The 25,385-nt window shown below is 44.6% G+C and overlaps 1 protein-coding gene, 1 long non-coding RNA gene and 2 pseudogenes across 7 annotated transcripts in view; 1 reads left to right on the top strand and 3 right to left on the bottom strand.

Annotated features, from left to right (window-relative positions):
* The window catches only part of LOC146203898 (uncharacterized), a 112,255-nt gene extending 107,264 nt beyond the window's left edge, over positions 1 to 4,991 (bottom strand). For 4 of the 6 annotated variants that reach the window (XM_084588969.1, XM_084588974.1, XM_084588973.1 and 1 more), the window contains exons 1-2: positions 4,834 to 4,991; positions 1,450 to 1,753 (exon numbers count right to left, since the gene is read on the bottom strand). In XM_084588969.1, coding sequence (XP_084445095.1) covers positions 1,450 to 1,638 — 189 coding nt within the window. In that variant the 5' untranslated portion in view covers positions 1,639 to 1,753; positions 4,834 to 4,991. Of the gene's footprint in view, positions 1 to 1,449; positions 1,754 to 4,108; positions 4,217 to 4,647; positions 4,794 to 4,833 lie in introns of those variants that run through there. The other 2 variants (XM_084588970.1, XM_084588972.1) reach the window with 2 other exon arrangements.
* A 38-nt stretch (positions 4,992 to 5,029) lies between these two features.
* On the top strand, positions 5,030 to 8,060 carry LOC146203897 (uncharacterized). The gene is made up of 3 exons (XR_014703926.1): positions 5,030 to 5,233; positions 5,500 to 5,578; positions 7,865 to 8,060. It is a non-coding gene; the product is annotated as an uncharacterized LOC146203897 (long non-coding RNA).
* Positions 8,061 to 13,653: 5,593 nt separating this feature from the next.
* On the bottom strand, positions 13,654 to 14,200 carry LOC146203896 (CLIP-associating protein 2-like; annotated as a pseudogene).
* A 2,277-nt stretch (positions 14,201 to 16,477) lies between these two features.
* On the bottom strand, positions 16,478 to 18,839 carry LOC146203895 (CLIP-associating protein 1-like; annotated as a pseudogene).
* Between the last annotated feature and the right edge of the window lie 6,546 nt (positions 18,840 to 25,385).

Below are 25,385 nucleotides of genomic sequence, written 5' to 3'. Positions count from 1 at the left end.
TGAGAAATTTAAATGTGCAATATTTTTTTTTCTTTCACTAAAAGAATGCAAATGTGGCTGCAGAAGATGATCAGAAAAGCCCATACATGTTTTAAAAGCTACTGCTAGACACCAAGATCACACACACACACACACACACACACACACACACACACACACACACACACACACACACACACACACACACACACACACACACAAAATAATAAAAGCAAGACCATACTCTACCACCAGGGTGCCTAGCAAGCCACCAATTTCAATATCCCCGACTTTTCCAGGTTTTCCCCGATTATTTCAGCTCAAATTCCCTGACGAATGACGAGGCTCGGAAATGTAGCTGCTGATGAAAATTAAAAAAAATAATAATAATAATAAATAAATTAAAAAATATTAAAAAAATAAATAAAAAAGGCTGTTTATTAATCACATTCAGCAATTTACAATAGTGAAAGGGATGTCATTAGTGCTAATGGCCGTTAAAAATACCAAAAATCACTGAAAATTAAAACCGCATTCATGCCAGCCTCACAACATATGCAAGGGCATGCGAGCCACCCACTCCGCAAATAGCCAATCCAATCCAATATGGCTGCGTGCTAGCGCTTGGCATTATGTATAGTAAATTAAATATTCTGGGTCATTTTAGCATTATGGTCCATGGAAAAAATTGCAAAAGTTTTTCCAGGGGCCATACTTGGCATTTTCCAGGGACCACAGCATACACAGCTCGCTGATCACTTTCGCCATGGCCGCTGCTGGTGCGGTTATCCCTGCTTTTCGATGCATGCTTACTCTACGCAGTGCTTCTGCATATTTTATAGAGTACCCGCCTCACAGGCATATTGGTGCTTCTATTGTGGCAGCTCGCTGGCGTCGAAGTTATACATCATGGCACGGCCACCACGGCAGCCGCGCTCTGTCGAGACAGCACAAATTACATACTTGCTCTGCTCCAGCTTAAAATAAAAATGCACTGCAGAACATATCGTGCTATTTTTCTTGACTTGGCAAAATTTATGATGGTTTCCCTGACATTTCACTGATTTTTCCAGTTGCATAAAATTTTCCTGACAATTCCTGGGTTCCCCGGTTGTTAGTTTTACACACAGTGTTACGTTACATCAGCCAAAGGTAGTCACTACGCCTGTTAAAGATGCATACTGCAGCTCGAAAATTGCACTGCAGGTTGCGGGACAAGTTACTTAATCTAACTGCTGGATTCACTCTACTTCCAACACAACTACACATCTAAGTTTTTAGGTGGGAAAATTCTGCTGTAAAGTAGGCACATACATGCAACGTCAAAAAGCAATACCTGTCATAAACCTACTCAAAGTAGTTAGAATGCACCTGCTAATATTCAGGTTATTAATGCAACTATACTAAAGAAAGCAAAGCCTAACTACAATGGCCAAGTGGGTGAAAAAATTTAAAAGTAAGAATGCACACCTTGAGAATGAAGCCCCTGGTGACGGCCTGCTCCATCTGACGCTCAACCAGGTCAGCACGGAGGCCCAAGACATGGCTGATGCGCTCAACGGACGGCCGCTGCTTCTGGCTCTTTATCTTGCGGATAGCCTCAACCAGCCGCCGGGCCTGGCCCAAGGACAGGCCGGCTGCGTCCTGTTGCTCTCTCATGGCCGCCACTCAGTTGGCATGCACCGCATGGCCCAAAGGTGCCAGGCCCGGCGAGATGCGTCCCTTTGCCACCTTAGCTCTAGCCAAACTCCATGCCCCAAGTCAGGGGCTCACACTGCATTGGTGGATGAACAGAAGCTCAAATCAAGACCCATACTACACACACAACATCCTCAAAAGAAAATAAGCACTTAAGGCACAGCTAACAGAACAGAAATTCATCTTCCTGAACGATGGCACAAAAACAATGCACAGAAACTTTTCCCTGCAACCCATGTGGAGGCTAATATTTTCTTTAAGGAATCACAAGAGCAAAAGGCCCGAAAGCCTTCAGAAAGATGATCAAGGCGTTTGCACGCATACACTAAAGCAGAGGGAAACACCAGGAATTTCATCACTCACAAGCCCACATGAACCACAGTGCTTCAGCTAACCAGCACAAAACTTTCGATGCCTATTAGATAGGTATTTCATAGACGAGATGCACTGACACCATTTATGGTATTTTAGCAATATAAAAGTAAGCACGATGTCAGGATGAATAAAATAATGTCTTGAGGCTTGCGAGAACATTTCACACACAGCCGTATGTGCAACTTTCTCACATGGCAGGTGATAAGGAATTAGGATTTGGTTGGCTCATGAGAGTCAATACAGCATCACCAAGGTAAAAAAAAAGCTACAAGATGTATTATTAACACAACTGAAAGTCTGGAACTGGATACAGCTCTACAACATTTTGGCAAGCCATATTAGCTTTGCAGTTTATTCTATAATAATACCTTTACCTTCTATCTTGGTGATGAGGAAAGTTAAGAAGAAAACTGAATGAGTTTCCACCCCTCCCCCCAACCACACACCCAACTAGTACATCACAAAATGCGGTGACGTGAGGCATGTTCAATGTCCTGAAGTTACAGGTGGGATGAGGACAGGTGTCATACCAGAGGGCTCTTAATTTAATTTAATCACCTGAAACCCTTTAACAAGTAACAACATCACACGGTACATTCCAGTTTTTGCATTATGCCTCCAATGGAATGCAGGCAATGCTGATGCCCTGAACTGTAAAACTGAACTGATCCCTTATAGATCCAGTCTATACCATGTCACTTGTATCCTAAGTACTAGGGCATGTGCTAAGTGGAGGTTTAATTCATATTTTGCACTCAAGTAATCCATTTGGGATCAAGTACACTTAGTACAACATTACCAATGTGCAAATACACTCACTGAACACCAAGTTAGCTTGACAAACAATAAGAACTCCTATATCTCTTAACATACACTTGTGTACACATAGTAAACATGACTATTATGATGACACACACACACATATATTACAACTAGTTTACTGGCTAATCAGTGAAAGAACGAAAACACTTGTATACACTGGCTGCGTGCTCATAACTTTTCGTGCAGCACCACAAAAAGCATACGTCGTATGATCCATACCTGAGAAAAACCTAGCAGCAAAAACATTACTTTTGCAACCACAAAAAACTGATTCCCATAATTTGCAGGAAAGCCATGTGTGACTAGATGCACGAATGTAATATAGGTACCATGTCTAGCAATATTCAGTGGCATGTAAAGTGACCACAAACACTGCATCCAGTATTGGCTGGTGTTTTGAGGTCAGAGAGTATTTGAAGATCTGCAAAAAATAACTACATGATGGTACATTTACCTCAAAAGTATACGGTGCAGACATGTCAAACTAAAGCTCAAAAAACAGCTCACAGCTTTCCCATGAAGAAATTACAGGAAGTGAACCTTGGTAAGATTCAACTTCGCAAAAGCTTCCAGCGAGGCATGAAACATGCTGAACTTTTCACGATAGATGAAAGCTCCGAATCGAAGGCAGCACGTTAGCACCACGGCACTACCCGCGTCAGGCGGATTTGATCAATCTGAGTGCGCCCTAAGCTTGAACGTCAAACGTAAAAACACCTAAGGTATTGTACTAGTACATGTACGGCGGGAGCACACCAAAGAGCTGCCGAAATTGTCGGCAACTCCTTCCAGAGTACATGACGTGTTTTCGAAGTTTGCGGCCAAATGTTCCCCCACAATATGGCCTTTATGGAGAGTTTCAACGTGGGGAAAACTCCAAGCGTTCTAACGACTCCACAGACGCGGCGCACTGACGAGCCAACGCCGCTCCGTGCCGACGAGACAAAAGCGCTCGTCGAGAACAGTTTCAATCTGTGATACATTTCGAAACCGCCAGCGGACAAATCGATCCATCCACACGGAAGCGAGCGCAAAGGTTCCAGGCGGACCCCGAGAAGACGCGCTTGCTTTCGACAGGCAACACCCCGAGGCTCAAAACACCAGATTCCACTGCGGATTCCGAGTGCATGCAGAACGCGAACTGACAGCTCATGCTATGCGCCGGTAAAGAATCCGCGCCGCTACCACCTGCCCTTCAGCAGACTGCCACCGCTCCGCTGGTATTTCAACGAACCTGCGCGTCAACCATACGAGAATCAACGGGTCCTGTCTCTCCGTCGCTGTCTTTAGTCATTCGAGCCACACATTTCCGTCCACGCCGCAACCCTATGACTGACGACAAACGAGCCACAGCGACACACGATTTCAATGACACGAAACGTCGCTTCCCATCTCACTTTTATTTTTTCCTGTCGTTCTTGCGCTTCTCACTGCGAAAAGCTGAAAAACAGCGCAACAACGAATAGGCTTAATTTGAGCAGCGGCAGAGAAAGCGCCAACCATTTTCTTTCGAGCGAAGGCCAACATAAGAACCATGCCATGCACAATCATGTTCGCCACGGATATGAAAGTGAACTTAGGCACAGCTCTACAGATTCCAGTGCACTACTTTCTTCGCTAACAAGTCGAATAACACAATTTCGCAGTGATCACAGCGGCTTAAAACAAGAAAATGGCGGACAAAGAACAGACAGCGGCAAGTCATACGAGAGGATGAATGTTAGATGACGGCAACAGAGCTGAAGTTCAACAAAATATTTTTCACGAGCTCACCCGAAAAATCTATCCGAGCAGCAGTGAAATCCTCTACATCAGGTGCCTTCACGAAAACAAATTATGACATAAAAGCCGCGAACATCGACCCGCGAGCGCAAGAGACCGGATCGTGTCGCCTGTGTTTGCCAGTTATTTTTAGGATATTCCTCGCGGCGCACGCAAAATCAACAACGGTGGGCTTACCTCTGATGATTCCTGAACTCACGCACAAATGTAGAACAGTACAGATACGCGCAAATCAATTATACTTCAAGAAAAAACACGGCTAACGTAAATATGGCTGATCAGAAATCAAAACGAGGCCATTGATGTCCCTTTCCTGGCACCAGGGGAAAAGTTAGCGCTGCCGTAGATGTGTTTTCTTGCGCGGTTAGGTCGTTAGGTTTTGCGTTTGTGTGGTTGCACGATTTTGCCCGAATTTTTTATTCCTGCCGGTGATACAACTTCTCAGAAGTGGAAAGCTATTTGATAAGATGTAATACCAGCTGGCCAATTCGTAGACGTTAAGTGCGTTAAGGGTATTAATTCTGAGTTGCAGTGGTGAAATGAGGCAAAGCGCGTTACCTACGTCTGGTCGAAGCAGGTGGGCTCGCCAGATCCTCGTTTTTGTCGCGGGTTTGTTCCTCGTCCCGTTGAAAACACTTTTCCTAAGTATGTAGTTGAATTGCTTGCTTGTCTATTACGAAGTTATAATTATCCGCTATAGTGCGACAAAATAGTAGAATACATTGATTTTGAGAACGACTGAATAAGAACGTGCCTCATCGAAACCTCTAAAAAATGCTAAAGCATGACAAGTGCATAATACAGTCAGCGCGTGCGAAGCTATTTATTTGGGTTGTTTTTCAGGTCTCTGCTGGACTCGTACGTCCAAGTTTGTTACTTCTGGCCACGGTGCTTCCGGCATTCTTTGTCACGTAAATTTACGGTTAGTTTAGTTAGTACCGCAAACGAATAGCTGTACTTACATAGTGGGATCCCACTAACGTTGGATCCCACTATGTAGCGGATAAATATTTTGCCTGGAATAAGTGACCCTTGGCACTCTTTCCCTAAAGGTTGTGTACTTCCATAGCCTCTTTTAGTACTTTCTTTTGCAGAAACGTTTTGAAAAACTTGTAACAGGAGGATAGCACTGAAGGCAGTAGAGCAGATTTAGCTTAGTTTTTCCTTTTTTTTTTTTTTTTATTTCAGAAACAGTGTGAAGATAAGGGGACAATGCTGTAAAAGAGCAGTGTTGCTTATTGCGGCCTTGACCACCTGTAGCCAGGCAGAAATATCTGTGTGTTTGCAATACTACAGTGTTCTAAAACTAGAACCAAGAGAGTATTACACGTCCATTGAAATAAGCAAGAATTGTCAGTTTACATACATCATTACGGTCTTAAACTAGAAGCAAATGATGGAAGTAAAAAAAAAAATGCATTTGAAAAATCAACGTAAAACACATTTGGTATGGCAAGTGTGGTTTAGTGTCTTAAAGCTGCACATCACATTAACAATTTAAGAAATTTTGGATTGGCTATGAAAGACACTTGGGTGCTAGAATAATTTTTGCTACCTGGGGTTCTTTAACGTCCACTGGCATGTTGCACAGAACACAGGAGCTTTTGCATTTCAGCTGCATTGGAATGCAACCAGATTCAATTCCGTGTCCTTGGTTTTTAACAGCTGAACTTCATGGTCATTAAGCCACTTCAATGAGTGCAGACAAGAACACTTTGATCAAAAAGTAAACTTGATAATAAAAAATTTCCTAGAAAGATAATGATAAGAATACTCATAAAGTAATGCGTTTGGCACTTTCCTAAAAATGAAAAGTGTATAATAGGAAAGTGAAGCTTGTAATACAATGATAATAGGCACATGAGATAAGAAAACAATAGCCTACACTGAGGGCTTGTACATCATGCAGTGGTTGCTCACCCTTGGACTTGATAAACTTGATTTTATGATTCACAAGTATTATCTAGATCAATAATGACTCTTCAGGAAGGCACAGAAAGGTAGAAAGGGAACAAAATGCTTGTCCTGTTCCCATGTGCACCCATGTATGTTTTTTGCACTCCTGTGTCTTCATGAACACGCACCAACATGCCCAGCTACAAGACTTCGCAATAATGACTGGTTCTAGTACATTAGCCTGCAGGGAGGAGCAATGTTTTATCCCAGAGTACTGTTTCCTAGTTTTCTAGTGCAGTTTGTGTGGTGTTCCATGTAAATTAAACCAACAGGATAGAATTGGAGGTACTGGTTGTTATGAGTGATCAGCAGGAAAAATGCTTTGTGTAGATTCAGCATTGAATGTTTGTTAATTGGGAAATGGCAAGATGCATAAGGAACAGAAACAGATGAGTGTTTTCGGCTTATAAATGTGGATAGTTTCTTGATAATCCTCAACACTGTGTGCCAGTTATACAGAGTATTTACGTACGTATACATAAATATTGTGGATTATATAAGACATGCTTAACTGATAAATAATCTCATGACTCATTTTAATAACCACAAATGCTTTCAACGTCCCAGTTTTGCACTAACGTCACGGAATAGTTTGGCTGCATTAATAGTTTTGATTCACCTTATGAATGCAAAATGTCTGCATTACTTGTGCACATTCGTGCACTGCTTGTAATAAGAGGCAGCCTATGTACACCCCTCTCTCCCTTTTTATTTTCTCATGCTTTTTTATGCTTACTTTATGATCAGTTACAAACTTTATAAACTTCATCACTCTTCAGAGACAATGTGTTTAATTTTATAGCCTTACAAAAATTAATGTTCATCAGCATAGCTAACTGTTTGACACTTGCTCCAATAAAAGTACCCTATTTTAATGAACAAATGTCTTATTATTGTACTATGAAGGACTTTTGCAGTGAGCACTAGTTCAAAGTTAGCATTATAAGTGATTGACTAACCAACCAACCAGCTGTAGTAGTAAAGGCATGAATGCAATGTGCCATTCAAATTGCAAAGGCACACCATTTACCATAAGAAAAATGACTTAGTTTATAAACTGATCATGCTGCTGCAAAGCCTCTTATGCACTTTTTTAGGTAACTCTACATATATAGCTATTGAAATGGGGGTGTGTCCACTTAAAAAGGCATATAGCCTCGCATGTATAATTTTCTTTTTGGGTTTTGAATAGCACTAAAAAGATTGAAGTGGCTGCTAAAGTTGCTAACATGATTTTGATCTTGTTCCTTAGGAGTCAGGACTATTGTTACCACTTTGATTTTTCATGGCAAATGTTCTCAAGGACTGACTGAAAAAACAGCGCCGTGACGACGGATACAAGAAAATATGAGGGACAAGCGCAGCCCAGTTTTTGGTTCTTCTGATGTTCTCACAGAATAGATTATATATTATTGGCATAAACACTATTAAATAGGCCAATTTGCATCTCATTGGCATCAAGCAATGTGTTATTCTAAATGTATGGCATATGTATGTATGTATGTATGTATGTATGTATGTATGTATGTATGTGTGTGTGTGTGTATGTGTGTGTATGTATGTATGTATGTATAACCTTATTTGGGAGCCGGCAAACGACGGGTTAAAGGTTAAAGCGTCGTGACGCTGGCCAAGCGTCTACCCGGGGTTAAGCCCTACTCTGCACTACCTCATTTGGCCCGTTTGTGATGGGTTGTGAGGCTTGTGCTTTTCGAGCGCACCCCGGGCCTGCTGGACGGCCCATAGTTGCATGTCCTTGTCTGTATCTGCACAGCACTTTGAAGTTCCGGCGGGTATGTCCTGGATGCAGCTTCGGTCGGGAACCTTGCACAGGCCCACATGATGTGCCATTGGTCCGCCGGACCCACTTCACATACACTGCACATATCACTCGTGTAGATGTCTGGTTGGAGGATGGCATATATTTCATTCATTACTCAAAAAAAAACATGTACTTGCTGTGAACATTTTTAAATCTTCTAAACAATGTTACTTCAATGCACAAAAGGGGCTGGTGATATGAATGGAAAGGTGTTTGCTGCAAGTTTGCTGGTCAAATAAGGTCCAGGAGGTACAGATGACGCTGCGGTGCTGAGGTAAAGGTCTTTTGCTTAAAACAGCTAGATGTTACGACCAGTCTTTCAAAATGTTACCAGAAAAGGGTGAAATGTTTACCACTGTGTGTGTGTGTGTGTGTGTGTGTGTGTGTGTGTGTGTGTGTGTGTGTGTGTGTGTGTGTGTGTGTGTGTGTGTGTGTGTGTGTGTGTGTGTGTGTGTGTGTGTGTGTGTGTGTGTGTGTGTGTGTGTGTGCGTGCGTGCGTGCGTGCGTGCGTGCGTGCGTGCGTGTGTGTGTGTGTGTGTGTGTGTGTGTGGTATAAAGAAGATAAGCATTGACTTGCATGGTAATGTATATTATGGAAGTAATACCTTTTCAAATGAAAGTCTTTTTTAAAAAAAATTGCAAAGCATGCAAGTGAAGAAAGTTTTGGTACTACAATATTTTAAGTAGCTCACTCGGGCATCTTGAGACCATTAAGAAGTATTGTGCATGCAACATAAGATGAATGCTTTTATAGGGCCTTAAATATTTGGGGGCTGGGATTAAAAAAATTCCTATGCAAAATCTACTGCCCCATTCGAGCTGAAATAACGTTCGCAAAGTAGCAAAATATCGTCTACGTTATCTGATAAGTGATTCAACATCGGCACTTGCCTAGATTTTCCGAAATCGAGAAAAAACTGCTCTCGGTGGCGTGCACAATTTTCGCAGAAGAGAGTCGAAAAGCTATTTTGACATGTTACGTCATCTGTCGAGCAGTGAGACAAGCTCCATCCCGGCCGTTGGTGCGCTTGCCTCGCTGCCCGACAGATGACACACCATGTCAAAATACCTTTTCGACTCTCTTCTGCGAAAATTGTGCACGCCTCCAAGAGCAGTTTTTTCTCGATTTCGGAAAATCTAGGCAAGTACCGATGTTGAATCACTTATCTGATAACGTAGACGATATTTTGCTACTTTGTGAACGTTACTTCAGCTCGAATGGGGTAGTATATTTTTACATAAGAAGTTTTTAAATCCCAGCTCCCAAATATTCAAGACCCACTTACAGCAGCAATTTTTTTTTTTTGCTATATTTATTGCCTCGAAAAATAAAAGAATATGTCATGATGGATAAAGAAAGCGTATGGCCAAATAAATGAAAAAACAAAAAAAAAAAAAGATGGTTAGCTGATGTAATTAAGTCGAGATACAGTAGAGGAGTGGACGATGCGGTCCCTGCGTCCAAGCGGCGCAAGTAGCAATTACACAATACAAATGTCAGTTTCTTGTACGCAGACATAACCTGCGTGCAAGCAGCTAGGTGAAATCAAGACACAGTTGCTTTTCTTGCCCCATGCACGCCGCGACAGGATCCTTGGAACGGAAGCTGTGGACGAAATGTGTTGCTCTGCAGTGGCAGCCACAAACTTTTTCATCCAGTTTTCTTGCCAGTGTTGTCAAGCGCTCAGTACATCTCTCTCTCTATTTTTAAGAAAGGAATAGGGTTATTACAGTATTACGTCTCATGGAAGCCTGACAAGATGCCGCGAACTTTGTACAGGGTCTTGAATATTTGGGGGCTGGGATTTAAAACATTCCTATGCAAAATCTACTACACCATTCGAGCTGAAATAACGTTCACAAAGTAGCAAACTATTGTCTGCGTTATCTGATAAGTGATTCAACATCGGTACTTGCCTAGATTTTCTGAAATCGAGGAAAAACTGCTCTCGGCGGCATGCAGAATTTTCGCAGAAGAGAGTCGAAAAGCTATTTTGACATGGTGCGTCATCTGTCGGGCAGCGAGGCAAGCGCGCCAACGGCCGGGATGGAGCTTGTCTCACTGCTCGACAGATGACGCATCATGTTAAATTGGTTCACAGGAAGGGAAAGGCGCAGTAACTGTCACACTTGCTCTGTGGACACCCGAACCGCGCCGTAAGGGAAGGGAGGAAGGTGGGAATGAAAGTAAATAGAGAGAAAGAGGAGCCGTAGTGGAGGGCTACGGAGTAATTTCGACCACCTGGGGATCTTTAACGTGCGCTGACATCGCACAGCACACGGACGCCACTTCGTTTCGCCTCCTTCGAAACGCAGCCGCCGCGGTCGGGTTCGAACCCGGGAACTCCGGCACAGTAGTCGGGCGTCTTACCACTGCACCACCACTGCGTCTTACCACTGCATGTTAAAAAAGCTTTTCGACTCTCTTCTGCGAAAATTCTTCATGCCGCCGAGAGCAGTTTTTCCTCGATTTCGAGAAATCTAGGCAAGTACCGATGTTGAATCACTTATCAGATAACGTAGACTATATATTGCTACTTTGTGAACGTTATTTCAGCTCGAATGGGGTAGTAGACCAGAAAATTGGCATCACTTTCACCTGCTTTACACATTACATTCCATTGACCTTTGTAGCAACAAAAAAAAAGAAAAAGAAAAGAAAAGGAAGAGAAAAAATAAAACATGACAACAAAAACATACAATGACCGAAGCAACGGCTTACAAAGCCACGAAAGGTTTGGCAGTGTTTCTATTTCAACGCAAATAGCAGCTGTCTCAGCATTTCTAATCACTCGTAGGTCGGCAACCAGCCTTACTCAACCTTTTTCTTGCTCTGCATGTAAAAGGCTGCAAAAATTAACATCCCTGGTGAAGTAGTAGCAATACCTTGCTGTTTTTAACGGCCATGCGTTGGTTAACATGGACGACGACAGCCTTTCCTAATTTGAATGAGGTGGTCGTCGTCGTGCACGTTAACCAATGCACGGCCGCTGCAGCTTCTCTGCCTTTACACTGTTGGACGCACGGCCGCTCCAGCTGCAGTATCTCTAAAATATGGTGTCTCCGCGCTTGCGAGCCGGCCGCTTCGGAGAGACTGGCAGGGCTCCCCCTGCCCACAAAGCCCGGGTGAACGAAATCCGAGCCGTACTGTTTAATGGAAGACGACCATTCCTTGGACTGTGTGCGCAACCAAGGCCAACATGTTGCCAAGGCACCAGAAGCTAGTCTTAACAAGCTCGCGTCGCGTTTCTTTCTCTTTCACTCTCTTGCAAAAGTTGCAGTGAAGAACATGGAGTCTTTCGTCATTCAACCGCCCGAGGGCTTCTGCTTCACGACGCCTGCCAACTGGTCGAAATGGAGGAAGCAGTTTAGGTGTTTTTACACGGCTTCCGGTCTCTGCGACAAGCCAGGGTCACACCAAGTCGACACGCTCCTTTACTTGATGGGCAACCAGGCCGAAGACGTTTTCAGAACCTTCAAACTCTCTGGAGAGAACACTCAAAACTCCTGAAGCAGTTTGACAGCTACTTCACACTGTGGTGAAATGTCATCTTTGAATGGGCACGCTTCAACACAAGGGCCCAACACAACAGCGGATCAGTGGAAAACGTCATGATTGTGCTTCACACGCTTCCCAAGCATTGTGAATACAGCATCCTTCGAGAGTAACTGGTTTAAGATAGTCTGGTCGTCAGCATTCAAGACCATAAATTGTCAGCGAGACCGCAACTTGACGCTGATCTTACTCTTCAGAAGGCGCTTGAGTCTGTCAGGCAGGTCGAAAGCACACGTCAGCAACAAGCGGAGCTTCACCTCAGAATGCTGACCGTCAACAAAGTGTCATCAGGCAGACAGCATGTTGGGTATCCCACAAGCGCTATCATGTCAATGACAGCTGAGTGCACTTTGAATCAAGGCCACATCCGCATGCAGCTGGCAAAGTTTCGACATTGCATTGTTTGTGTGGAAAAGACTGACACCCACATTCACTATGCCCAGCGCGGTCACATGTATGCAAGGGCTGCCACAAGAAGGGCCACTGCACATCTGTCTGCATGTCACATCGGGTTGACATCATTGAAGCATCAAGACCTGACAGCGAAGGTGCATTTCTCGGAACCGTTTCGTCCTTCGATACGTCATTCATCAAGACGTCCAGCAACCGAAAAAAGCCCCTTCAAAGCACAGTTCCCAGCAAGACCATGGCTGGGGGTTGCAATGGATCTGTTCTTTTTCAATACCCACTGGTGGTTAATCATAATAGATTATTACTCAGATACCCAGAACTGACTCGTCTAGAAAAACTATCATCGTTTACAGTGATCAATCACTGCAAATCAATTTTCACCCAACATGGTATTCCAGAGGTGGTGGTCTCTGATAATGAGGCAGTTCTCGTCATCTGCCTTCATGAAGTTTGCTAAGGAATAAGGGTTTAAACACCTAACATCAAGCCCGCACTACCCTCAGACCAACGGACTTGCTGAGGCTGCTGTGAAAATCATTAAAACTTAATGTAGAAGACCCAAGACCTGTACTTAACTCTCGTATCCTACAGGTTAACTTCACTGAAAAATGGCTACAGCCCCTCTGAACTGTTGATGGAGAGGTGGTTGAGGACATTTCTCGAACTCCGGGAAGTCTTGTTCCTCGTTTGCCAGACATCACTAAGCTTTGAATTTTCGAAACCCAATATCGCGATCAGCAGCGGAGATATTACGATAGATGACAAGCATACGGCAACTTCCAGCCCTTCTGGAAGGTGATGAAGTCTGGGTTACAGACTTCAGGCAAAAATGGAACATGGTGTAGCCTGCAGAAGAGCCCAGATCATATGTGATTGACACTGGGAACGACACTGTACGGCAAAATCGAACCCATCTTATCCCTTTTCTCAAGCCTGCGGAAGAGGAGAGAGACAACCAAGACGTCGTAGACAAGGCATCTCTGTATGACAACACACACAAAGACGTCTCTGAGAGATTCACAAACATCCTGCGCTGACGCCTCCCACGAGCACACCAGGTGTGGACGTTGTGTCATTCCTCCCACATGCATTGCTGCCACATGCGCTGGCTAGGCCTGTTAGCTTGGCTGTGTGCTTGTGTGATGCTCTCTGCAGCTGGCACGTCTCGTGCTCATGCCAGTGTTCGCCTGACTGAATAAACCTGTCCTGTTGGAATCTTAACAGATAGCGGCAATGGCATCATCTTGGCCATCTAACTCCCAGCGAGTGAGAGCAGTAGGGGCATTGTCTGCTCGGAAGGCAGTGCCGCAGCAGCCTCTATTTATTTATTTATTGTACACCTCAAATGCCCCAGTGTGGAGCACACCTCTCAAGAAGCTTCAGTGTTCCATATACCTTGCTCAGGGTAAGCGCAGCATAATTGTGGAAGTGTTAGGGCTGTGTTTTCAGCAACTCTGTCAAAGCTCACAGAGCAGCCACTTTTACGGGACGGGACCACTTACTTTTAAAAGTTGTCCACGGGGTAACGCAGTACATTTCCAAAGTTCTCATTCCAGAGCTCTGGTGAGCCATCCTTGATAAGAAGTACGAGTTCTAATAATGCCTGTTCGCAGTTGTCTGTCCTGCTGCTGAGGTTTTGAAGAATGGCAAAGATGTTGGTGAAGGTGTCTCGTTCATTTCTGCTGAAGCTACCATAGCGACATTCGATGGAGACAGGTCTTTTCATATTCCCCACTGGTCAAGATTGATGGGTGAAGCCTCGTTTTGGATGTGGATGGGCAGGCGCTGCTACTGTCCATAGCTGCAGGGTTCGTCCCAGCCCAGTTCTGAGAGGCCAGTGGTTGCGTCAAACCTCCAGTGCATGCAGTGGTGGCAGGATCATGTCAGCACCCTTGCCTGATCTGGACTCCAGATCCACGTCAATGCTTGGTCTTCGAAATAGGTCCAGCGCCAGCCGATGAATCTGGACTGTGGCTCGATGCAGCATGAGGCACCTTGTTGGGTTTCATGATGATGATGTTCTCAATCGCAAATGGCACATGCCCACCCGCCACGGTGGCTCTGTGATTAAGCTGCTCGGTATTGAACCAGATCCGAGTAACCGGGTTTGAACCCGACCTCGGAGGCCACATTTTGACAGAGGCGAAACGCAAAGGTTTTCGTGTGCTGTGCAATGTCAGTGCATATTAAATATCCCCAGGTGTTGAAATTGTTCCGTACCTCTACACTACGCCATCTCTTCTTTCAATCCCACCTTCCTCCTTTTCCTTACGCTGCCGTTCAGCTAGGCATGTGCCGAAAAGTGTGACATTACTGCTCCATTTGGATAAATTTCTAATTTTCAATTTGCCCACGGTGGGGGGGGATTGGCCAAGGTACACTGCTGATATATATTCTCGGTGTTGTCCTCTTCCTCCTCCAGCAACCACTGCAACAACATGCTCAACTGGCTCCCGCTGCCTCTGCTTCCCATTTGGTATACAAGCGATAGATGATGTGATGGGGCTGGCATAAAGGAGGCTATGAGGCTGGTTGTTCACAGCTCTTCATTTTCACTTTGCCTGGGTCTTTTGGTCAAGTGTGCTAGTAACACGTACATCTCCACCTGGCCTCTTTTTCGGTGCAGTGCCAATGCAACCGCTACCATAGCCGGGCGAAGGGGGTGGTGGGAGGCATCTGTGTATATTACGTTGGGGTGACCGGCAAAACGTTTCTGGAGTTGGTGGGCTCAGTTGGCTCTGCACTCGTTTTGGAAGCGGAGGTATACGAAGACTGAGTCTCTGCTCAGGCGTGAGGTTCATATACGTAGAAGTCGCCCTCAGGGGTGGTTCTTACCTGGTGCAGCACTGCATGGTCTGCATGTGTCAGCGAAAGGCGCTCATATTGGGAAGTTAGAGTCGCTTCAATCAGCTCTTCGACTGTGTTGGAGATCCCGAGGATCATTAGTTTGGTGGTGGAAGTAGACATGGGTAGACCCAATGCTGTCTTGTATGCCTTGCATAGCGATGCATCCAGTCACCCCTGATCTGTTCACATGAGGTGAAAGTAAAGGGCGACGTAGGCAATGCGCGTACAAACGAAAGCTTGTACGAGGAGCAAAGGGTTGGATTCGCACATGCCCTTATGCTTGTTGGCGACTCTCTTGAGCAGGTGGCTGATTTGGATTACAGATTGATCTATTCGCTAAGAGTAGTGGCGTTTCCTCCATTATCTTGTAGATGAAGGCCCAGCAGGCAGATTTGGTCGGTACGGGGTATCAGGGTGCCCTGTACTTGCAGATTGAAGGATGCCGGAAGTGATCTGGAGCGTCTACCCGGGGTCGGGACAAAATGGCACAATGCCTGCAGCGTCCTCAACTGTTACCACCGTGGAAGAGGTTGCCATTGCATTAGCTCTGACCGACCCTTTCACCAAAGTAGTCGTTAGCGATTTCCAACAAGCAATTCGTAACTTCGATGCAGGTCATATATCCCGACAGGCACGCACTATCCTCCGATCTCTCCCATTACAGTCTACACCTCGTCTTCTCATGTGGGCCCCAGCCCATGAGGCACTCAGCGGGAATGCACAGGCGCACGCTCTAGCCCGAGAACTCAACTACCGGGCGGAGCACCCTCCTCAACCTGCCACTTCTTCCGACACTCCACAAGGCACTCATTCACGCCTTGTTACATACACGGACATCGGTTCGAACGATGTCTGTACCCCCCAGCACACCGAGAACTATCCTGGCGCGAGGCCGTTCATTGGAGCAAAATACAAACAGGAACCTTTCCAAACCCATGGCTATATAGTAAACTTTTCCCAAATCTTATTGCACCCACGTGCAAACACTGCTCATAACCGGCCACATTCATTCACAAGATGTGGACATGTACACAACACAGACAATTCAGCTACAGTTGATGCGTGGGAGTCCCTCCTGCGTACCACCGAGTTTGCCCAACAGCACCAGCTTATTTTGCGTGCATTGGAGGCTGCAGAGTCCCAAGGGATCCCTGCTGACCTCCTCTAAGCAGTGCGACCAGTCTTTCGGCTGGTTCCCCTATTTTGGGAGTAAATAAAGCTTATCATCATCATCCACCTGGCCTCAGTTTGAAAATGAGCACGATCACTTCCTGGGAGTACCCTTTAAGTTCAGGGCTCTCCTGGTTGAAACCCATGAAGAGATTTTTTCAAACATGGCCTGTGTTTCAGAAGTGTTGATCAGCATATCCCAGGGTCCGTTGCTTGAAGCAGAGACACGAGGTATTGCAGAATAGTAATCTTGACCTTGATGTTTGGAGTCTGTGTTGGGTCAGTAATGTACCTCACTACTGTTTGAAACTGGTCAGCATGAGGAAAACAGTCCCTAATGATAGAGATGATTTTCTAAATCTTCATTTGCAACTAGCTAAAAAAATTGTTTCCCACCTTGGTGAAAAAAAAAAAGAGTCAGTAGAACATAAAGCCAGCCATGAAAGTCTGTACTGTGGACATGGATCAGCTTTTCTAAGGCCTCGAGGAAGGGCGTAATGGGGACCCATGAACATCTTTGTGAGCAAGTCAGTGACCCCAAGATTCGGTAGAGAGAGGGTGCGTCACAACCGCAGCACTGACAGCAGGAAGCAAGCCCTCCTTGTGGTCCAACCAGTGGATGCTTGACAGATGCTTCACAATGCTTGGCACACCATGCAATTGAATGAGCGATCTGAGCAGATGCCAGAAGTTTCACTCTCATCCAACTGGTCACCGAGGCATCGTACCGTTCTAATTCCTTGGGGGTATATTCCAACACTCTAAAACATTTGCCACTGCAGTTTCAGCCTGTTTGCTCCTCTGCAATACCTGCCAAGCCATCAGTGGAGCTCTGGATCAACAGAGGATGCCTCAAGATCTGGTCAGAGCCCTGCTGCAGCCAGACGCCAGAATTCGGTTGGTCTCAATACTAGGCAGACCCACAGAAGGCATACAGGACAAACACAATGAAGTGGTCATTGAGCTCATTTAGAAAAATCTTTTTTCATTTTTTGCTGTAAGTGCTGATATGGCTTCACATAACAGCAAAATATATCGGTGTACAAAGGAATAAGCAGAAAACTGTTGCTGCTTTGCATGCTTACAATTGGTATTCAAGCAGCTTAAAATAATTTACAGCTACTCTTGATGGTTTTTGCTTTGTATAATGCCAAACATAAATATTTTTGCATCATTTGGCTGAGAGAGCAAATGCTTGCCCATGTTTTCCAAATATTTCCTTGTGCACACTACTAAAAGTTTCTTAATGCACAACTGCTGATAATTCATGCATTATGCACATCCGTTTTGCTTCAAAAATGTGACATGTGATAGGTTTTCCTATTGTTTCAGACTACTTTTTGTGAAGTGAAGTTTATACATGTTCAAAGGTGTACTTTCAAGATTTTTTCAAAAAGTATGAAGAGCAGTACATGAGAGTCATTTGTGCGACCAGATGGACATAAACTGTGAAAAAAAATTGTCATCGTAAACTCAGAGGTTAACTAAAGTTCATACATTCACTTTTTAGTCGCTGCAGTTAGCGTGCATGTTTATATTAGAAACTTATGGGCAGTGGCATTCACAGTCTATTCTGTTTTGTACAATATTAATAATGTGCCTGTGTCCTGATACGTGCATCTAAATTTGCAGTTCAACCAGTTTAATTATGCATGCATGATTGCAGCACATGGCAAGAAGCTCTTCCCTGATGTGACACAGCTACATATAGCGTTTCGCCTGACAATGTGGACTTACAGGTGATGGGATTAACTTTTCGTTCTTGACTGGATAATCAGTTGCATGAAGAAACAGCTCTTTCCCCACTCCATCCACCCAGTGTTCTTGTTTTGTAGGCCAAGTACAATAAGTTACCAGCATTTCCCGTCTCTCCACACTGTTGTCAAGCGAAGCACTGTGCCACACCAGGGAGCAGCTTTATGCTGAATGTCGTGGTCTCACATGTGTAATTAGGTGGTTCTGGGCTGAAAGTTAAGGTGTGCATATCTCAGAACATAGGCGTGTTAAAATTGTATAAAAGTCTACAAATGTTGCTGCCTACAACTTTTCAATATAAACATACATGCTAACTGCAGTAAATAAAATGCTAATGAATTCTAGGTAATTACTGAGTTTATTATAACCATTTTTCTCACAGTTTGAGTCTACCTGGCTGCACAACCAATTTACATAAGTGACTTTCGTGTACTGCTCCTTGCTCTTTAAGAAATCTGGATAGTATAATTTTCAATATACTGCAGTTCTTACAATTTTTGAATTTCACGTTTAATTGCTGTTCCATTTTAAGTCAGCCCAAAGATAGTTCATCTGTCACAGTGGACCGACTAGAAAAGCATGTCTGCACTACTTTATTAATAGACTGATGAGGTACCCTGATGGACATGATGCATGATGGCTTGGCAGTAGTGTGTATGAAACCATTACAGACTAGTATCCAAGATGGGTACGTTTTGACCTTTCTGGTTTTTATTATGCAATCACAACAGTAATGTCTAAGGAAGCAGAGGCAATTTTTTAGGCAATAAACTTTATCGAAGCATTCTTAAAGGGCAATAAATGCAAAATGTTTATGACCTCTTCTTAATGATGCGCAAGAGATTCCTGTATATGGATCACTACGTGGTTTTCGCCTACAACCGCTATATAATTTTTTATTGAATTTCCTCTCATCAGTTTGCTTCAGCAGCCAAGAGATGGCTGTGGACTCACAAGTCTTGGTTGTGTGGCATTAAAATGCAATGATATAATCATCGACTCTTCACTTGCGATTCCTGTACACGAGGCAGGCTGGCTTTAGTGTTCTGGTGAATTAAAATGACACAGGAACGATTATATCACTGTTTTATTCATCCCTCACGTGACCGTTCACGAGGCTGGCTGGCTGGCTTTAGTGTTCTGGTGAGTTAAAATGACACAGGAATGATTATATCACTATTTTATTCATCCCTCACGTGACTGTTCACGAGGCTGGCTGGCTTTAGTGTTCTGATGAATTAAAATGACACAGGAACGATTATATCACTATTTTGTTCATCCCTCACGTGACCGTTCACGAGGCTGGCTGGCTTTAGTGTTCTGGTGAATTAAAATGACACAGGAACGATTATATTACTGTTTTATTCATCCCTCACTTGACCTAAACTTGACTTTAATATCGAAACTGAAACAGGTGAGAAAAGAAGTTTTACTACAAATTATTCAGCTGCCGTATGTGACTATTACATTGTGATGCATGTACAGTAATGTATTACGAATTACAAAGGATAAAACACGAAACCAATAATTAGTTGTCTATACTCATTTAAATGAAATGCATGAAGGTATACATATTGGGAGTAAGCAGACAGATAACCGGAAAAAAAAAAAAAAACCTTATTGCCGTACACTGTCACTTCTTCGGCAAACATTTGAATTAGAACTCGCCAGCAGTATCCAGATTTACTCCGACCCTTGCAAACAGTAACACACAAGCTTTATGATAGGAACTGACCAAGAGTCTTCTCCGATCTTGTTTGCGCCGTCCTTCTGATCGACAAAAGCTGTTTTGTGACGTCACAAACGTGTTGCTTCATGCGGGTAATCCAAAAGTCCGGTATAGCAGCTTCAACACGTGACTCTACCTGACAGGTCTTTCAAGTTCAGCAGCGAACAGAGAGAGTGATAGAGCCTATGACTGACTGTCACTTGCTGTAGTGATTCCCCCAGAGGGAGAATAAAAAAAAGCAACAACAAACAACTCGGTGGGTTCAAACCGATTGGGTTCAGACTCGAATTCAGGAGCTGAGAGTCTTAACTGCGGCGAGTGCTTTTGCTTATTATAACCAGGATTAAGTAGGATTAAACCTTCACTATTTGATGCGGCCGCTTTCAGATGGGGCAACAAGTAGGGTTAAGCCCGTGGCCTTCGCATTCAAGCATGCTATTGAACAAGAGCTGATTGCGAAGGTTGCGGTTAAACGTTTGCCATTTGACGTGGTGGCTCTCACATGGCGCCACATCTACAGTTGTTGAGCAAATGTGGTATACTCCACGTGCTGCGAAAAAACTGCCCGCCAGATTTTTCTGACAGAGAAGCAGTTATTTCTGAGATATGCATAAGGTACCCTCCTTGATATACTTGCCACCTTGTCCAAACAATTTTGTCTGGCACATTTTTATACAGAAAAAATGCAATCGTTGCGGTTTGCATGGAGTATACCACTTTTGCTCATGGATGTACAACTGAAACTGTTGCGCCCGACTACAGAAAGCTTGTATCAGTTAAATATTGTGTAAAAAACAGCAATTACATTGCGTTAAAACAAGCAAGACAAAAAAAAGCCCGTGCTTTTGCAATATAATCAGTTTAACAAAGATTATCCTCGTCAATTTTTAGCTACAGTGGTACCAGGAAAGTGCTTGTGTGAACACTCTAGGTGCTTGTCTGCATATACACCTTTTATAGTTCTACAGGCTAGAGACTTTCACACAAAAACTCCCACTTGAAACACTTGCACATTTGACCTTGAGTCGAGAGATGCCATAGTGGAGGGCTCCTTAAGTTTTGAACACCTGGGTTTAAGGTCATTCACTTGCACTATTCACCTTCAGCCGAGAGACTTCATAGTGGAAGGCTTCGCAAATTTTGGCCACTTTGGGAAGGGGGGACATGGGTACTAGAGCTGTTTTCTTTATTTACAGTCCAAATGTAATGAAATTAGGCACAGGTATTAAGTTTTTTCTGCTGATTTCAAATACATAATTGTTTTTCTTGTAGCTCAATTAGTTCCCAAGATATTAAAAATTTTTTGCTATTGTTTGCCCAAACAATAGAAAAAAAATAACTCATTAGAAATTCAATTTTAATATCTGGGTAGAAACTACAATGTGTAAGGAGTGCAACGGTGAAAGCAGTTTTCAAATTGAGCTAATATTAGAGATTTAGCAGCCCACTGAAATTTATGCTCCCAGCATGGCGACTGGGCAAAAAAAAATACAGAAAAAAAAAACTTCTAGAGACAAAAATGAAAAATCTGCTCCCACCATTGCGTCCCTTATACTTTCAGCTTCACATTGCAAAAAGAATTGTAGCTCTAGCTGCTCTAGGTGCCGAGATGTCTCTTGGGCAAAGTTGCAACCAGACACAAAACACAGTTTTGAGAAAAAGGCAAAAAACGAAGAAAACTAAGTTTAATGAATGCAAGCAAAAAATAATTGCATGTTCACATCTCCAAAGGGTTAATAAGCCCCAGGCATGTAATCAGCCTGCTTTTTTCCACCAACATGGCGCCTTTTCAAGGCCTGCAGCATATTCTCTCTAGATGCACGCTTGCATGCTGATGCTCGGCTTCTGCGCAGGTCTTTCTCAAGCATGCGCTTTTCACTTTGGGCACTTGCGTTGAGGTTCAGCTCAGTGAGGATGGCCGCTGAGGTTTTTGCGTTCCCACTGTTGAACTTCATTACGGCTTCGGCCACAGCAGCCTCCACCGTAAACAATGAGGCATGTGACTGCTTGGGAGCAAGCGCCCATATCATTGAATGCAGGCTTTCATTGTTATTTTGTGTCTTCCCACGCAAGCATCGCTCCAAGAGTTTCTCCTCTGAAAGGCGCTCAAATATGGGCAGCAGGGCTTCACCAACATGGGGAGGCAGACTGCGAGGATGTTTAGGTGTCGGCTCGCCTCTGGCTTTTGCCGCATTCTGCTTGCACCACGAGCTAGGCCCTGGTGGGCAAAATGTGTGGTTGGCCTTGGTGTCGTTGGCAGTAGTATGATAAAATGTGGCCATCACTGCCTTCTTCATTGCATAGACATCTTTGTGGGTCTTCAATGCCCACCCATAATATGAGCTGATTTTGTTAATCAGCTCTCCAGTCAGTTTTCCCCGCCCACCGAGGCTGTCGGAGCCAGGGCCCTTATACTTTGCTACTGCGTTCCTCAGTGCTGTTCCCATGCGCTTTTTAACGTGGTTTACACAGTCCTCTTTTTCAATAGGTATGTAACCATACACCTTTTCTTCTTCTAAGGCAAGATAAGTCCTGCTGTCGCCGTCGCAGAGAACAGTGGTGTAGCGCAGCTTATGGCGCTCTAGCGACCTTTTGAATAAAATCAAGGCGGCCTCCACCTCCATCTCACCTGCCTTCTTCGCCGTATTTTTTTGACAAACATGGTTGGCTGCCCATGTTTCGTATGACGGGTCACCCTCTTTCGGACCCGACTCGCACCCCGCACAGTAGTTGGGAAAGCACAACATAGTCCAGCACCAAACCGCTGAAAAGTTCAATTACCGTGCCGACGCCAAAGTGCGACGAATGTCCACGCGTCATCCAGGATCCATCGTAGGAAACTGCGATGTTTCCCGGATTGTTTATGCGCAGTTCGGCGTAGAGTTCGCGAACCGACTCCACGCACTTGGTGATGAGCTTCTGGGCCGCGCGACTGGCAGCAGGCGTCAGCTTCGTTTTCACGTATGCCTGCCACGTTTTTGTGTGGAGACCTCGATGGCTCACATTCATTGCCGCGAATACATCGTTCAAAGCCGTTTGGCGATTGCCAGTGGCCTGCATGGCGCGCGCGGCGAGAACATTCACGACAAAAGGATTTGCTTTCTGAGTGCCTTCGACGCGCGGCGAGCTCCATGCCGACGACGTCTTACCGCAGTTGTCGCACACAAGATCCAACTTCACACAAAGTCCATATTCCCGTTCTTCTCTCACTATTCTCACAGCACGTTTTGCACTTCACAGACTCTAGCAAAGCGTTCACCGAATCCAAACACACAATGGTGAAGGGAGTCCCGCCGAGTGGTTGGGCGCCGATGCTGTCAGCGAGAAGTTCTTTTTTTCTCTTTGTTGCTGCAGTTGATGCAAGCTTCTCCGTTCTTTCTGCCGCTTTTCTTCGCCGCTCCTCTGCTTCCAAGGGCTGCAGAAAGGTCGTGTCGTAGCGTACGCAGCTGTTGTCGGTGCCGTTTTCGGGCGTCGGGGAAGTTAGGCCTACCGTGGTGGCTTCGACTCCGTCGTCATCGGACGCGTGAAGTTCGACGTCTTGGGTATCCCGTGGTGTTTTGGTGCCCTTTTTAAAGTTCTCGGTTTGCGAGCGCTTCACCCCCTTCCCGCAACGATGCCTGGAGCGAAATTTCACAGCTCGTCGATGCATCGTGCGTTCGCTCCGCTGCCAACACAACAACAAAATGGCGCTTGTTTGCGCTCTGCTGCTTCGACCGAGCGTGTCGAGCAGACGACGGAGAAGGCTTCAGCCAATCGAGTAGCACCCTTGCATCACGTGCCCCGATTAGCGAATAGCAGCGCGCGTCGGGACCTTTTTTTGGCGCGTTTCTTTTCTCGGGCTAACGATTGGGCGGAGACATGAATGGCGGGAATTTGAAGAGGAAAAGCTGCTCTTTCAAGAGAGACAAAGATGGCTCCGATAGCACGCGTGGTGCAGGAGCTGCGCGTCGCGGTAAACTGCCGTTTTTGGCATCCATTTCGGCTGAAATTTGGTGAACAGCGACAATATAAATTGGTCTTGCGGGTAAAAGACTGAATTTAGACGCGTGAAACTTTGCAGACAGGTGAAGAACTGTTTGCAGGTTTCGAAAATATCATTTTCAAAAAATCGATTTTTCGGCGATTTTCCGGCTTCTAAGACCCGTGTCCCCCCTTAATGTGCACGGACTACGTGACTAGGCGAGGGTTCAACAACTGCTCTGCCGGCGCTTTGTTGCCGAGTCTCCCCATGCATGAGGACCGTGCTTGCCTGAGTGCATCAATGCTTCGGTGCAGGCTGATGCGTAGCCATGCTTAACAGAGCTTATGCACGACGGATAACTAAGTTTAACCAGGATAAACCTATACAATTTTTTTCTATTTTTGCAAGAAAAGAATTCTACCTTTCACACTAGACGAAGTGCGGAATTTTGTTACAGAGTTATGCTTTCGACATCCATATGTGCATTGAAGACTGGTTCAGCAACCATCTTGCCTACCTTGATCACCACATCAGTGACATTTCGGTTTGCTTGGCACACCTTTATGTTAGCATGTAAATATTACCCTACTTCATCACCTTGCTATGCATGCTTATGGCTTTCTTCTCCGAGCAACTGCTTGCAGGGTTTACGCACTTTACTAGCTCTTTTACAATGTTCTTCAGGTATCATTGCAGCACTTTAGGCCGTTCTTCTAGGAATGAAACTTAGCCGTGACTTGCTTTCTGAAGTTATCTAGCTTTCCTTGAAATCATAAAATGACATCAAATTGGTTTCTCATCCACTTCAGCTGCACATTTCTGGTATTTTAATCACACAATTGAAAGCTGTACAAAATGCACTTTTACAGGAAGAGCAGCTCTGGTCAGCAGCAGTGCAAGAGGGAATTTAAGTAGAAGGGGAAATTTAGCTCGTGCCTTTAAGTGCATGATGTGACAGCGTTAATGACTCCCGTTTGTCGGCTTCCCTTGCAGATTTCATTTGCATCCATTCATTTTGCTACTTGCTTAGTCAGTAGTGTTTTATCTGTGCCCCTTTTATCCTACACATGCATTAGAATAGTCGTAGAATATTGCATTATGTGATAAACCATGCACCATGGGCATTAATCCCTGCTTTAAACAAGCCATACGAAGGACTCTGCATGGCCTAGGGGCGACATGTCAAACTAGGGATCGACGGGTCCTGGAAGGCTACATTCCGATCTCGACCTCATATCTGATTGGTGAAGCCCGAGCTGGCAGCGCCTGCCAACTCGGCAGTGTCATTCATTTATTCATACTGTCAGCCACCATAAGGGGCTGTAACAGGAGTGGAAAATACAAAAAACGAAAAAATGAGCAATACAAAACGCTATGAAAACCAATAGTCAATCAAAAATTGTATCTGAATACACACACAAACAAAACAAAAATGCATCACACAGAAATCTGAACAACAGCCATCTTCCACAACAGCAATATGACCTCATCGCCCTGTGTTAGTGCCACAGATGAATTTTTC

The sequence above is a fragment of the Amblyomma maculatum genome, chromosome 1, assembly GCF_055883805.1.
Source record: "Amblyomma maculatum isolate TAMU_Amacu chromosome 1, ASM5588380v1, whole genome shotgun sequence".
In the NCBI taxonomy this organism is placed as follows: domain Eukaryota; kingdom Metazoa; phylum Arthropoda; class Arachnida; order Ixodida; family Ixodidae; genus Amblyomma; species Amblyomma maculatum.
The sequence above is the reverse complement of the archived record's forward strand: the minus strand, read 5'-3'. Positions and strand labels throughout refer to the sequence as shown.